Genomic DNA, 16142 nt, shown 5'->3' with positions numbered 1-16142 from the left:
ACAGCTCTCCTTCAATCCTAAAGAAAGCTGTGGCAAGAAACTCAAGCTAGTTGAACCTCATCCAAGCTGTGGGAGAAGGCAGCAGCAGCTGACAGAATTAGCAAGCACATGGCCTTTCCTCCTCCAACAAGGTTTACAGAGATACATAAAAACATAAAACTTCTGATAACCCCATTCAGGTAAGCAGGTAACACACAAAACCACAGGTTTAAAAGCAATTAAAACACAAACCATACTCCAGACATTTCTGCCCCTTTTCTGTGGTTGAGCTTTGGCCTTACTGCACAGATTTTGTTTATCTTTATGAAATAGCAAACCAGACTGAGTACTGCAACTATGAACTGCAAGAAACTCCAACAGATAGCAACTATCAAAAATTAAAGCTTCATAATAAGGATAAAAATTAAAGCTTCTTAATAAGGATAAACAAACCCAACTAAACCATCTGCCACATGAAGAAGTTGGACTGTGAGACACAGAGGTGAACAGAGGTAAGCAACTGCTCTTCATGTAGGTTTAAGGAGTTACAGTATCGCTAAGTGTGTTCACTTATCTTGAGCATCTTTTTTCTTAGGAGGCTGGTATTTATTTTTCCTTACATTTAAGGTCAAACATTAATTCAGACACCCTTGGTGCAGTTGCCCATTTGAGCTGATTTGGTTGATACAAAGTAATTCAAACTGGCCAAGATTTCTTCCCAATTCAGCAGTTCAAGGTACAGCAAGAGTTCCCAGTACAGTCACCTGAGCGCAACAAAATCCCAGCGCAAGTAGGCACGTGCCTCTACTTTTTATGCTTATACATATTTAAACAAATGTTTCATACATTTAATGTACACTTAGGACTTAAACCACATATGTCCAAATCCTAACCTCTTTATCATCCTCAGATTTTCTATCCTCCTCCTCTTCCTCTTCTTTCTCAGACTTCTCTAGCTCCTTTTGCTCTTCTTTTTGTTCCTCTACTTTTAGCTGCTTTGTCAGTCGAGCTATCAGCTGAGATTTCAGTCCCTTAGAGCTAAGGGTTCGACTTTCTAATTCTTTGCGAAGGTCATTTACCTGGTAAATAAAAGCTTTGTGAGTGGTATCAAGCAGTGACATCACAAAACATTTGATTAGTAGAGAAAGTAAAAATCAGTAGCACTGAAAAGTCAACTGTATTTATTAAACACATGCTGAAAAACGCTAATAGTTACTGATACAAAAAACATGTTACATTTAAAGTGATGCTTTCCACAAAAAACTTCGTTCTGAGGAACTTTTCACAGAGGCAGGGAAAGGATTTTATCAGAGGAGAATAGTATATTATTACTGTTGCTTTTGAGGAAACTTTTCATTATGTCTCCTGACATAAGTTTAAAAAGGCAGTAGTTGTACAAAGCAGAACTCTTGTTTTCCACTTAATATATCATACGTGATACCCTTTAATTGTACAAAGTTCACAACAGATTCAATTAACTGTATTTACTTCCTACAACCAGGAGTCATCTCCGCATGCTTTGATAGCACATCTACTACCGATAAATTCAGCAAAACACTACGGAAGGCTTTTTGCTCCATTAAGGGAACATACAGCTGCATTTCAGGGCATGTCTTAGAAGTGAAAAGGTACAATGGAATCAACTTTTAAGAAGTGTTTGTTACCTTCATTGTTTTTGGATCCAGTTTAGACCAGTGTGTAGGCGTAGAGATCTCTTTAGCTTCTCCATCATCCTTTTCCTCTTCATCCTGACAAATAAAATTTAGAAATTATCGTTCAGAAAGCTAGAAAGCATTTCAGTTATTTTTTAAATTCTGTTGCTGATCTGTGCAAGGTCACAACTGTTTCAGATAGTCTTCTCCTAAAGTTATTTAGACAAGTTCACACACACATTCTACCACTTTATAAATGATCACAGTGCCACTCAGCCAATACAAGCCAGATCTGTGGAACACAAAAGGGTGATAAGCAACACCACAAAGGATATTGGGGTTACATAGACACTGCTGGTCTCCAGTAACCACACAGTGGGTTATCTTCCCCCACATTTTAAATCCCCCAAATTACTCTTTGTTCAGTCAGACCTTCCCTTATTCCAAGATGTTGATCAGCCACATGGCCTGAAATTCAGATGTTTCAGACTAGTGTTTGTTCACTTTCAAATATCACAATTAGAACTGGCCACAAGAGACAATTTAGGAATTTCAGAAAATGGCAAAATGTTTGAAGACAGCTATTCATAAACTGAATCTCACTCAACAACTGGTCCCAGATTCCAGCAACTACGTCTACAATAAAAAAATTTCTGCGCATCATGAGCACAATTTAATTCCGTTTGATATCAGCATACACATTTAAAGTTAGTGAACTAGCTGAAATAAAAATAAAAAGCAACATTCACTACACTGCTGAAAGCTGGTTTACCAGTCATTGTTACCAGTTATGTTCCTCCTATGTATGTATGTTGTGTAGTATGTGGTGTGCATTTTGTGCCTGTGTTCCTGTGCCTGTGAGAAGCAGAAATAGAAAAAGGGATTAGCGTTCAGTGCCTGTTCTCCATCAGCCTCCTTGCGTTCACCCTGAAGCTTCTCGACCAGCTGCTGCTTGTATCCTCGGGAGAGGGTTTCCCACTCTGAGCGGGTGGGAAGGCAATGCCAAACATCCGGGAAAAATAAAACCACTGTCTCCACATGAGCTGGAACTGTACGCCCCTTGTGGGTCTCCTCAGGGCGATGGTAGCGAATCTCTGCAAAACGGTACCTGTTGCAAGGGAAGAAGCATGTTGGAAAAAAAATTCTACAATACATTTTAAAGAGCCTAGATCACTTGTAGCACATCAAGTAAAGAAATTTTGCTGCAAGACCTTGAGGTTTGTCTAAAGAAAAAAATTATGGAAGCCATATTTTCTCTTTTGGCACACTTGTAGAAAAGTATCGCAACTGAAAAGGAGGAAAACCAACAAAAATGCTTTTCACACAACTTGTTGTTTAGCCCAAGTAGGTTTTATGTGCAAATAGAAGTTGTTGAAGAACTTCAAATTTAGCATACAATAGGCTTTCCTGGTACTAGTACAACTAAATTGAGTGTTAACATAGGACAGAAACTCATCAAGAGAAAATATGGCTGTATAACAAACGGCTATTTATTTATAACAAAAGAACAATGAAATGAAGTTCTCTTGACGATCCTCTCCAGCTATGCACAAAATGAAAAATATTTTCAACGCGCATTCATTAAAAAAATTACAGTATAACATGTAAAAATAAACCCACAATTTTTAATTAGTTCTTCATGCAGTATTCAGCACAGTTGGCACCAATCAAGCTGATTACCAAACAGAACATCCTTTGAGTAGATTACCTGAACTACCAAGAGCAGTTGACAAAGAAAAAAGGGGTTTTCCAGCTTTTTTTTTTTTTTTTTTCTTTAAAAAAGTCCTGGCAACAGACAAGTACTTGTTTCTACAGTGCACTTGGCTTTGCAGCACAGTACTTACCATTGCGTGCACACACTTAAGTCAATCCCTGTAAGAGCCTTGCAACAACGAATTGCCGTCTTTATCAGCACCGAAGGGTCCTTTTCTGGATCAGGTCCATCCAGTGATGGGGACCAGTGTCCTCCAATAGCCATAGCTTCATCTTTGCCTTTCATACCCACTAAAAACTAGACAAAAAGAGTCTTCTGAATGTTCCCCTGCTAGGGGTAAAAAGTCATTTTCCCAAAGTGCAAAGAATATTTCATAGCACACACACTGAAATCCTTGAGTAAACCATCAAATTATTTTGAAGTCTGAAAATGGAAATCAGTCAAGAAAGAGTTCAGTTATTTTTTTCCACAGATTATTTCAGCAATGGAATAGGTTTAAAACATCATCACTCATTCTTGCTTTCAAGATTTTCCATCAAGTTTGTTTATTGGTATAGGCATGTTCCTTTGCAATTAAAAGCTTTCTAACCCAAAAGACAAGACACTTAAACGGTGTCTTAACTCTGATACACATTTACAGATGTGCCTGCTTAGAAATGAAGAAAAGCTATGAAAGATGAGACCCTCAAGAGCACCATACCTATACATGAAAGTGTTCCCCATTTGCCGTAAGTTAGAATTTAAAACAAGTCTGTTGTCCTGAAACACCACAGCACTTACAGCTTGTTCAGTTCAATGGTTAAGGTTCACTTAAAAATTGCTGCTAAACTGTTGCTTTATGTGTATTCTCTTCACAGCTGTGCCCCGTACAAAACAAGTACGAGGTTGTAAAGAGCAGCTAAAAAGGTTAATTGTTTGAGTTTAGCTAAGTTGAACAAAGCAGTAAATGTGAAGCTCCTATAAAGAGGAAAAGAACTGACATATAAACTAGGTCTCTCCAGAGGAAAAATGAAGTTATCATTCAGCTGACTACAGGCTCCTCTTTTATTGTCAAAAATGGTAAAGCTCTATAACCAACCTTTATTGCCAAAAGTGTCTGGCATTGAAGCATATTTACCTTTACAAGTCTAGCAGGATGCTGAAATCCATCACGAAGTTCTTGGGGGTCCTCAGCCAAAGCACATGACTTGTGGTAGAGATCTTCCATGCTAGGACTAGCCATCAACATCACCTGTGGTGCAAGTCAGAGCAGTCTGGTGAAGGTCTCACTATGACTGATAAACAACGACCACAACTTGCAAACACACATACCAAAACTTCACAAGGCTGCCCTACACCCTAAACAGAAGTATGACAAAACGGGATGCTCTGTCTCAGTTACTGGCTGTTTTGAAGCTCAGCCTTCTAAAAGGCAGCTCTTGCTCAGCATGAACAGACTAAAAAACCAGGATATCTGATACTTGAGCAAAGGCTTTTGTACACAGAAAGCAGGTAAGTTAAGTCTATCTTTATCTGAATGTCAAAATATGCTGCATCAAGGGCTGTAATCATGTATAAAACACCCCCTTATCAAAACATTTTCTTAAAACCTGTTCCCTTTGAAGTCTGTCATTAAAACAGGCCTGAGATTTTTAGGGCAATCTGTGTTAAAAGCATTACATGTCAAAGATAGATCTTAATCTACTTCAAACAAAACAATAAATATTGAGATGAATAGGAAAGAATAAAAGAAAATACCACTAAACAGAATAACACACCCTGCACAGAAAGTATCCTTTAAGAAATAAAAAGGACTCCATTAACTACTCAAATTTAATTGCCTAAGAAATAGTTTCCTTGAGACCTTGCAGGAGCTAGCTTTCTTTCCTATAATTACATCACCGCAACTGGGTGAGAGAATGGAACAGCCCTCTGTAAATATAAGATTTAGCTTAGCTCTAGTAATAGAAAAACAAACTGAATTTCAGTTGCGATTCTTTAAGCTCTACATCCCAGCTTTCTCCTGGAAAGTTTAAAACTTATTTTGCTCAAATGACTGCAGAATATTTTCAGTTCAGTTTAACTCCCTTTTGCACCCTACTGAAAAATTCTAATGAATAGTGGTATCAGTGGAAAAGTATACAAACCTTAGCACTGTAGAGATGATCAGCATCAGGTGGATCAAGGACAGCAGCGTTCTTATCTATAGGATCTACTTCTCTATGCATTACATAGAAATTACAGTAGTTTCCCAGCTGAAATGGTCTAGACATAGGAAAAGCATCCACCCATGTAAACTGAGCATCAAAGAAATCGCTCGGGATATACAAGTTCTGGTAACGCCTCCTCAGCTCCATCATATCACAGCTACGGCTGAAAGACACAACATTAAAGAACTATTAACAAAGTACATCTTAAAGAGGTATATTAACTGGCAATACAACCATTGCGTATTTGATGCTGTATATATAAAATCTCAAGAATACTACCTTTGAATGTCATGGATGAAGTTTAAAAACAAGTAACTATTAAACACTCTTTCAATTCATGTGTCTGTATGTTAGGGAATATTCATTAAACAATGCTATAAAGCTATTTTGCAGTAGCATTCCAAAGTAACGCAGAACTTCCAAAAAGTTCATCATACAAGGTTTTTAACCATTACATATTTGACCCTTCTTTAAAGTCAGGATCATCATTCAACACCCACTTACATGTGGGCTGACACGGCTCAGGGTAAGCCGTGCCCATGATTAAGTGAACTGTAGGCAAACATCTGGCACTATAAACATACCAGTCCAATGAAAACTTGGAGAACTGAACGGTGTAACGAGGAACGACCCGCCGGGGTCTCCGCGGTGACCTCTCCCTCTCCCGTCTGGGCGATCTCTCTCGTGAGCGTTTCCTCTGCGGAGATCTTTCCCGGGACCTGCGTCTCTCTCGTTCTCTTTCACGACTTAAAGAATACACAGAATACAAATGTTATTGCAGGCAGGTAACACAAAATGACTTCTAGCACAACAGAAGCCAGCCTCTTTACAAGAGAAGCTGATTACACAACTCTTTACTTTCAGGTAGATAAGAACTCTTTCCTAATTCATAAGGATAACACTACTTCTGGGTCTTGCTGACTCACTCCGGAGCAAGCAGCTCAGCTCTTGGGTGAGGACAGGTCTTTATGGTCTACATACCTCCTGTCATCCTTTCTGTTTGGCATAGGGTCTCCTCCTCGGTCATTCCTCCCAGAAAATCTGGATGGTGGGTCTAGTCTTCGAGCTGGTTGTGGCTGTGAAACCAGACGGACTGGGGGCTGCAACAAACCACCTGAAACAAAATGTACAGCATTGATACAGTACAGGGGGCAAGGATCTACACTTGTCTAACACTGCTGCTTACAGCTGTTTCACTTGTGTACATTTTCTAACCTAACTCCACAGTCAAATTTATCCACTATTAACACCCACTTAAAGAGCCTCAAGAGACCTAAGCTTTTCTTTATGGAGGCAAGCTGATGCACTAGTTAAGTGAAATGGGTTTAAAAGCATCTTCTTGAGATGTAAGCTAACATACCCTAAGCACATAGAGCCCATCTGAATAAACAGCTAAGCCTTTTTGAAAACTTTATTTAAGACAGATATACTACCTACTCACTGAACTGAACAAAAACTGAAATCCCCATTCTAAGGCTATTCATACATAAAAATACCTGGCATCCTGAAAAATTATTCCTAAATCAGTAAGTCATACTGCTACATCAATTCCTCAGCACGTACTTTCTTTGACTCAAGTTATTTAATCAACTGATCTAGGTGGAGCAAATGTTACTAAAAACCAATGAACAACTATGACTAATTAGCTGGTAGTAAGCATTTACATGAGACAATTCTGCTTCAGTGCTCCTACCCTTGCTTTTACTGTGATAAGACCAGTCCTAATATTATCACTGATTCCTCAGCCATGCAAAGTTCAAGAGACTTCACAATCTTTGCATTAGATTTGCCATGTTTGGCAGCATTTCTTCTCTCAGATGCCAACCTGGCTAACTGAAATGAATAAGCAAAGAAATACTAGCTTTAACAATACAACTGTGAAACCTGATTTTGCAGAACAGTGCAGAAGATGCTGAAGGACTGGACTGCTATTAAAACTTTTAACGTCCCAACTTGTCAGTAAAGAACAAAAATTACATTGAATTTGCTTTCGGATTACAAAATCTTAACATGAACAGGAGTCCACGGGGATTTCACTAACCAGGCGATTTCTCAGCTACTCCAGGAAGACATACTCAATCTGAAAACTCAATAGAGAGCCCTCCATACCATTTCAGTTATTACTTCAACCTTCCGATTAACAATAAAATAACCATCACCCACTAAGCACCAGTGACCCCCAAAAAGGTGTGCACTGAAGGAGCACCTTTCTGCTGCGGCTGCTGCAGCAGTGGCTGAGGCTGTGTCTGGAGCAGAGGTGTGATGGAAGCTGCTGAGATCTGTGCCTGCAGCAGGGACTGCGGCTGTGGCTGTGCCTGGACCCCGAAGGTCTGCTGAGCGATGGGCTGCAGGACGGCCGGCGGCGTCTTCAGCAGCGGCTGCGCCTGGCTCTGGTTCTGACAGCAAACACCATGAGTCAGGAGAGAGCTTCAACCACAGTCAGTCACCGCCAGTGACACTGCGTAACCCCACGTACCTGGTTCGGGAGGGTCTGGATCCTTTGGGCATTCCATTTGAATGGCATATTAGGATTGTAAGTAGCTTCTACCAAAACTCTGTCACCCACCTGAGGGGTCTTTCCTTTGACAGCACTGCAAACATTACAGAAAACGTACATGAGTCTTTTTTAGCTAGGTTTTTTGCATGTAACATTTAAAGATGGGAGACAGTAGGCAAAGTTCATTAAAGAAAGCTTACAGGAAGAGCATCTACCCCCAAATTCAGCATTAGTACTACCTGCTTCAGTTCAGGGTACGTGTAGGAACTGAATAATTCTATCTTTGGCCTAAGGCAAAAGTTCCCCTAAAAGTACCAAGTTAAGACATGCAGAAAGCAGGTTTTACCCTTTTAATCACCCACAAATTCTGGAATTTCCTATTACAAGGAGATAATAACCTCTGGGTCTCCCAGTTTTAGGCTTTGTATTAAAAATATTCAAAAATTCACGTGAAATTCTTCAGTCTTAGCATCTATCAACCTCTCTGACTTTCACTGTTGAAAGAAAACAACACACTATTGCAGGCCCTGTCAGTGGAGTCACACAATTAGCATGCAATCATCTAAACCATTGATTACTGAGAGTATCACGGAGTACATCTGCAGGTGAGTTACCTAAGCTGAAAGAAGACATCTTCATCCACAAAGCCAAATGTATCATGTAGCTTAGTCACCACCCCAGTGAAGACACGCTGCTTTTGTGGCTGGGTTTGCTGCTGGCTGGAGCGGGGAGCTGGGTAGGAGACAGTGATCTGTGCTGCCGGCTGGGGCGTGGACAGGCTGAGGCTGGTCGGGAGCGCAACTGCAGGCTGCAAGCAAAACAAAGCCAACTCTCAATCTTGTAAGCAGCTGGCAGACTGACACGGAACAGGCCCTTTAGCCATGGAGACAACAGTTGAAAATGACTGTAGCACCTAGAACAGACATTTCCAGATGGTGGAAGCTTTTTGTATTTTTTGTCACGTTGCTGGGTTTCTCTGAAGATAACGTGTTTCTTACTTTGAATGAAGACTGGCTTTGTTTATCCTCCTTTTTTACAAGAGTCAGCTTCCCCCCACAATGCACCTTGTCCAGACAAAACCGTGAAGACTTCATTATTGTCTACAGGTAACCCATACAGTGGGCCTGAAGTGGAGATAAATTCCCAACTTTACTAGGAATAAATGCTTAAGAGGTCATTCTGCATTTATATCCCACCTGTGGTGTTAGAAGTCAGGAAAGGCTGAGGCCAACATAAACCCATCCCTAACTCAACAGTTACTTGCCTTCTTACAAAAGCAGAACACAGTAATATAATGAAATCAAGTCAAACATCTTTACCTTTTTAAAGCCTGTTTAAAAGTTCAAGTGAAAATGGAACTAGAGGAATTTGCAGTGCTTTAAATGGCTGCATGTTTTAAACCCATCCAGCTCAGGGAGATTCTTTTTAAACCTCTTTATACACATACTGTCAATACAGGAAGTTAAATTCCTGAACAAAGAAGAGAAAGATTTTCCCCATTTGTTATTTAATGCAAAATAACTGGACACTTGAAGTTCAAACAACAAAAAAATTAAAATATAATCAACACACATGTTCCCTTCAAGATTAAGGAAAAGTGGTTGCTATTAATTTTTGAAACCAAGGCTATGCATATTTTAACATCTGGATAAAATAAACCTGTACCAATAAAATGTCCATTCATATTAGTTAATTTTACAGATTAAAATACCAAGATGTCACAAATTTGTACTCTTACATTATCTGTGTTTGGGGATGAAGACCAAACAATAAAACCAAACTAACCTGAGTTAAAAGGGTCTGCTGAGGTTGCTGCAACTTAAAATAAATAAAGTTATAATTAATTTTATATGCTTAAGGAAATTGTACAATTCTACCTCCTCTTTACAAGTAAGAGTTTTTGCTTAATCTGAATAGTTAATAGTCCTTTAGGGTTTGGTCACTTCAGCAGTCTGAATATCTGTAAGACTCTGCTTGTGAGGTTAATTTTAAGATTGTATAACCCAGGTTTATTCTGAAAGGAGAAACAGCTTAGGCATGTTATTCCCTTGTACTTCTATTCTTTTTCAAAAATCCTGTTAAGTTTGAAGATCATCATAAAAATCCGAAACGGATTGTTTTTGGACAGCATCTTTCCAGCAGTTAAAATACACGGCCCTGTTTGGAGCAAAGTTCAGCAAAGAATCCTTTACACATAGAACAATATGTATTTTTAAAATTTGTTTTTGCATGAAGGTAGGCAGGTTTCCATTCTGCATGCATTTTTCCAAGTTTATGAACTTCAAGCTCTCTTTCGCTACACAAAATATTACTTAGGTTTCTTTAACAACTTCCCATATGAGAATGATTTTGGAGACAAATCCTACAAGACACACAACTGACATTATTTTTAAGTTATTTGTGATGTACACAGTAAGAATCAGACAAACCTGTTGCTGTACACTATAGAGAGTCTGCTGAGGTTGTGAATATTGCTGAAACAGATAAAAGCAAAACATCTCATAAACAGGAGAATTATTGCCACAATAATATCAAATATAAGTTATCTGCTTAGCAAGTTCCAGATAAAAAATATTTAACATTTAACAATCTTAATTAAAAAATAACCAGTAATATAAACACGTATTATTTTCACAACAAATATTCTGAGCCTTTAGACTGGGCCCTGATGTTCCCTTTCCAGCTAAAGTCAGCAATTTTTGTTAAGCCTGACACTTAGACAGTATTTAAGGCACATTATAAAATCATGCAAAATTCCATAAAGGATATGTATCGTGATGGGAGATACTTGAGATTCTCAGTTTAGATGCATTAAAACTCATTCTCCCAAAGGGCTTTCCACAGCTAAAAAGCTCCTCCACAGCCCGAGATCCCACCTTCGCAGACTAATTCCACTACTGCCAGCTATAAACCCGAACCCCCCGCCCCCCCATTGATAAGACAGGTTCACACTGCGATGTTCACCATTTTCCATTCTCCTTTCCTCCTGGGTCCTTTAGCTTTACGAAGTTCGGGGAGCGCCGGCCACTGTGTGTGCTTTACCTGCTGCAGGGCCGCGGCCGCGGCTGCCGCCTGCTGCTGGAGCGCGGCGGTCTGCGTCAGCTGGTAGTTGGTGGGGGTCTGTGTGGTCAGCCCCGCGGCTGCCAGCGCCGTCTGCTGCGTGTAGATGGTCGGGGAGGCTCCCAGCAGCGAGGGCTGCTGCACGCCCAGGGCAGCTGTGGGGGGAACACGGCCGGTGAGCGCTCACAGCACCTCGGACAGCCCGCCTCGCACAGGTTGCAGAGTGCAGTGCTTTTCAAGCTCGCCAAGGAGATGAATAAAGTTCCAAAATTCAAGATAAAGGATCACATCCCACTAGATTTCTCTTCTAAATTCATCTAACCAATAGTAAACCACAGCAGAGGAACAGAGATCATTACAGTTCCTTCTCTGGAGATGCTCATGATTTTACAGTTCTGTAGCTGTCATCCCCACCTGCACCCGCCCCCTACCCCACGTACTTTCTTGAAGATATTTCAGGTTCTGGATGAGCCAAATAAAGACTGCTGCTCTGCTCTGCAAATTAATATATTTCATTCTATCTGAGGGCAAGAAAAAGATTTACTATAACAGCATCTATGAAACAGAGGCTTATGGAACATGTCCTCTGAAATCTCGCAAGTTTTTGCTTCACTCAGTGCTCTCTTTGTCCCATTTGAAGTGGGGGCTGGTGGAGAAGGAACAGCCTTGTTAAAACAGAGAGTTTAATCAGTCCCCAATGTATAAGGGGACTCAAGCTCTCTCCAGCTCTTAACAGGAAGGGTTTGTGCTGCCCAGACTCAAACTGCCTAGAAGGAAAGATTAGCTTATTTTATTGTCATGCCAGCTTTTAACTCACCACAGAACATAAGCAAATCATGAGGCACGACTATGCACAGGCTATGCTTCTGAACAAGGTATGCTCAAGACTTACAGATGGATCTTTTGGGTGACAAAGAGCCCTGCAAAATGCATATCTCAGAAAAAAACTGCAAATGTATCTGGAAACTGGCTCCCTCTATGGCAGCACTTTTTCAAAAAGTTATCGGCATCTGCATGATCAAATATCACTTCATTAAACTATCAGTCCAGTTTGCATATTTAAATAAAACCAGAGAGAAATTCGGCAGGAAAACACTGCCAGCAAAAAACACATCAGCCAGTCATCTTCAGAACTGAACAACATTCAAGATTAACACAGTTGCTCTCTCTTCCAAAGCCATCGAAGACACACAACAGAATGAGGAACAGATTTACAGTATTCCTACAGAGTTTGTGCTCTACATTCCTGATCCAGGCATGCAGTAAAACACTGCCTGTAGTTAGTTGCTGATTGTTACCATAATGCTGCAGCCTGCTCAACGGGTCCTGAATAATGTAATCCTTCCTACCACACTGCCCTTACCAGCAGAGCAGAGTCCGTTGATGGCACTGATCATCTTATAATTTTGGAATGAAACAGGAAAGAAATACATAAACAGCACTGAAAATAATTGCTATCACTATGATCTGTATCAAATATTGTCAAATAAGCATTCCAGGAAGTAACAGTATTTTAAAAGTGAAATCAAGCATTCTGCGGTGTACAGCATTTAATTAACTTCCCCCTAGAAAATTCCAAAATTTGCATTTCTTTAGAAGCCAGCAAACAAAATTTGAGGCTTCTCTCATGACAGACCCTCCACTGTCTTAATGCTCTTGCCTCCTGCTTGATCATCAGCTTCAATTTGAATGTGCAGTTTGGACCATCCAGAAGGAAACCCTCAACTAGATTCTCACCGATGCCTCACATAACGTACCTTAAAGAGACCTTTAAATATAATGCAAAAGCTTTGCTGCTTCATCCTGGGACAACTCTAATTTTTCTTGGCTGCAATACTTTGCTGGCTCAGTCAAGGCAAATAACCAGTGCATTCATCTTTCTCCTCTTACTTCCACATGCCACTTCCACATGAGCAGAAATCCCCATTAGTGCAGAAATTTGCTCCATGCTGTTATTTTGAACATCTGTGACTATGCCAGCTATTGTCATTCAGCCTGAAGTTCTATCCTAATGTTGTGCCAACATAGGGGGATGAAGTTGGGAAGCATTAGCAAAAGCAAATTTCACAAATTTTCACCTACTTTTTGTACCAATGGTACCCACAAAAATGGTTACTCCCCAAACCTGATCTTGGGATTACTCAGCTCTTCAGTTACACTATGACAATTTCCATTTCAGCATAACCCAGAATTATCTCAAGCAATTCCCAGCCCATCCTAAGACACTTATCTCATTTTGTCAACTACGGAAAATTTTTTTTTTCCCCATCTCTACTGTCACTTTCTGAGCTTTTAATATTAACTGGTTATCTACTGTCTATAACACTGCAGATCAATTTACTAAGAAACAGCAAAGACAAAAGACAGCCAAGATCCTCTCCAAGGATAACATCCGTAGTAATAAGTCTTTCAAAGCTGTATCTTGTTCCCACTGATTTGCCTCGAAATATTACAGGACTTTCATCTGACTAACTTTGATCTGTGCACCCATCTTGGTTAAACAGGCTCCAATGCATTAGGCAACTGAGTTTGTGTTACTAGTTAAAAAGAAAAAGAAAAGAACAAGAACAAAAAGGAAAAATCACACAGAAAAACAAGAGATAGAGAATGAATCAGACCTAGTCTGGAATTGACATCTGACTGCCATATTATTATTACTGGCAACAAGCATCTGCAGTGGCAAACAATAGCTTCTTAGGATTTGTAATGATCTCACTAAATACAGTGATGGAGATGCCTTCCTTCAAATGCAGTGCAAACAACTCCCACTGGCACCAATACTGCATGGCACTGCCAGCTGAAAGGGCTAAGGCAGAAACTGAGGTCCTAGGCTGCAGCTCTGGGTTAGGTAATAGACATTTCTGTTGCAATAACACAAGGACACGATTTAGTAGTCCCTCTTCCTACTCCTAAACTCTAAAGATCTCTAGAAGTTAGGGAAACATCTTCAAAATACATAGCTACATGTGTCTCCTTGCTAAGTGACATAGGTTCGTTGCAATTAGAAAAAAGGAGTACCCTGTGCAGGGCGTGGGACACTTCTCACAGCTGTCAAAAATTATGAGTTTGGGTCCTTGGGCTTTCAAGTTTCTTTAAGCTTCACACACTTGCAACACAAACACCACACAGCCTACTCCAAAAATACTCCTTTCAACAGGCACACACCAGAAACTAGGCTCAGCGGATTTGTCATGGGACATCTGTTTACAGCAAGCCAGCAAACTGCACCAGCTACTATGGCTTAGTGAGTTGAGATTCACATGCTCACTCTGTTCTCACACACTGCTTTAGTCACCTCACAGGGGCCACCAGCAACAAGACATTGAGCTCCAGGCACTCCAGCTCACATCAGCTGCACCATTCCTCGGGCCAATGCAATTAAGTCTTGATACAGCAAAGACAACACCACCAACCAGGCAGAACACAGCAGAGCCAGGACTTCCCCAGCAGTACAGATCCATAAAACCAGACGTTCATCACAACCCTGAAAACAGCACAGGGCAAGCACTGTGACACAAACCGAAGAGGTGAGAAGAGGGAATTCTCCTTTGCAGGCGTTTCAGGAGTCCGCACATCATTATGCAAGTTGAAAGTAATTTTCTGTAGTAGGCATGATTCAATTTATGCTTTAACAATGCTTAACCAGCATGGCAGGGGCATTATTCTGGTTTTAGTCTTGTGATGCATAAAAGCATGAGATGACAAGTAGACAAAAATTCCCTGTGTTACATGTAGGAGTTTCTCTTCACACATCCATTTTTGCTGGCACCTGGAATTGCCCATCTCTCTTCTAATACTACAGAGATTAATTAATAAGCCCTCCTAAAAGGATCACAGAACCCTTCATTACACAGCATGTCAGTCTACAACTAGCATGTCACACCTTAATAATTAAGAGCTTTAACTCATTTAGTTGCTTCTTCACCAGGGATGGTCAAGACAGCATCCACATCAGCAATTAAAAAATCCACCAAAAAAATCCCTAAACCAAAACAACGAGAAACACAAACCCCCAACGCTGATATTACCTTTTTTGCAATTATCAAGTTATCACTCACTTCTTCTGACAGCTTGAAAAAAACTATACATTATGTTGCTTGTGTTACAAAAATCAAAATCTCCTTTCCTCATACCCAAGCACCTCAAAACTTTGGAGAAGGAACCTGATACTTGGATAAAAACAGCTAGCACGCATAAATATATATAATAGCTTTGGCCAACCCTCTGAAAGTATGTTTGTAAAATGAGTTTATGAACACTGAGATTCACAAGGGTAAGCCAATATGCACAATTTCTTGGGTGCAACACAGGTGAGTAGCAGTTGAGGCTGGTCAGCACACCTGAGCACTGACAGCACCTCTTCCTTAGGAAAACAGCCTCTCTGGAAGGTCACAACTTCAGATTGAAAGGGGCAAGTTCAACCAGAAATACTGTTCTTCAGCTCACAGCAGTGCCAAAGAGCACTGCTTGCCTTCCAAAAGACTCTTCCTGTGCTCTGTATTATAAATCAAAAGAGCCAATTAAAAAAGCAGGGGAACAAGTATGTACTAAAACAGCAGCCAGGCAGAAGAATTCCAGGGACTGGATTTGACAGAGCACACAGGGAAGAAAGAGAATGCAGATGTGGTGACTGTGTATTGCAGCAGGAATAGGAAAGGATAGTACAACGTGAAGAGGACACTAGGAACACGAAGGAACATGGAGCTAGCACAAAAGGAAGGTAAAAGTGCAACGAAATGTTACATCTTTAATGGCTCTCATATTTGAGTCAGGTGCTGCCGGGTCAGATGAACAGCTATAAATCCCTACAGATACTGTCCTCATTGAGCAGGTGAACAATCTCTCCCAGCAACTGATGTTGACCAGTCCTACCCCCGTTACATTTGCCCTTCATTTAACTTAAGGAGGCTCAGAAGCCAGTGTCATGAGCATAAGAAAATGGGTAAGAGGCTGATGTATGCTCCATCCACCCCTCCTCCAGGGCCCCCCTCCTGGTCCTACCTCAGCAAGCTCTAAGATGACTTGGCACCTCCTCCCCTTGGGAGGTTTTG

General features: G+C 40.5%; 1 protein-coding gene and 1 non-coding gene across 10 annotated transcripts in view; both read right to left on the bottom strand.

The window, feature by feature from the left end:
- Positions 1 to 16142, bottom strand: part of CCAR1 (cell division cycle and apoptosis regulator 1) — a 28455-nt gene that overhangs the window by 9802 nt on the left and 2511 nt on the right. For 2 of the 9 annotated variants that reach the window (XM_066324360.1, XM_066324364.1), the window contains exons 3-16: positions 10996 to 11246; positions 10461 to 10505; positions 9817 to 9849; positions 8646 to 8839; positions 8011 to 8125; positions 7741 to 7930; positions 6516 to 6648; positions 6119 to 6280; positions 5472 to 5697; positions 4463 to 4576; positions 3476 to 3642; positions 2529 to 2739; positions 1644 to 1727; positions 873 to 1058 (exon numbers count right to left, since the gene is read on the bottom strand). In XM_066324360.1, the coding sequence (XP_066180457.1) occupies positions 873 to 1058; positions 1644 to 1727; positions 2529 to 2739; positions 3476 to 3642; positions 4463 to 4576; positions 5472 to 5697; positions 6119 to 6280; positions 6516 to 6648; positions 7741 to 7930; positions 8011 to 8125; positions 8646 to 8839; positions 9817 to 9849; positions 10461 to 10505; positions 10996 to 11246 (2111 nt within the window). The remainder of the gene's footprint in view (positions 1 to 872; positions 1059 to 1643; positions 1728 to 2528; positions 2740 to 3475; positions 3643 to 4462; positions 4577 to 5471; positions 5698 to 6118; positions 6281 to 6515; positions 6649 to 7740; positions 7931 to 8010; positions 8126 to 8645; positions 8840 to 9816; positions 9850 to 10460; positions 10506 to 10995; positions 11247 to 16142) is intronic. The other 7 variants (XM_066324365.1, XM_066324368.1, XM_066324361.1 and 4 more) reach the window with 6 other exon arrangements.
- Positions 3794 to 3857, bottom strand: LOC136364602 (small nucleolar RNA SNORD98). Its single transcript, XR_010744185.1, has one exon. It is a non-coding gene; the product is annotated as a small nucleolar RNA SNORD98 (small nucleolar RNA).

This window comes from Sylvia atricapilla, chromosome 8 (genome assembly GCF_009819655.1).
Source record: "Sylvia atricapilla isolate bSylAtr1 chromosome 8, bSylAtr1.pri, whole genome shotgun sequence".
Lineage (NCBI taxonomy): Eukaryota > Metazoa > Chordata > Aves > Passeriformes > Sylviidae > Sylvia > Sylvia atricapilla.
This window is presented reverse-complemented; position numbering and strand designations above follow the sequence as displayed.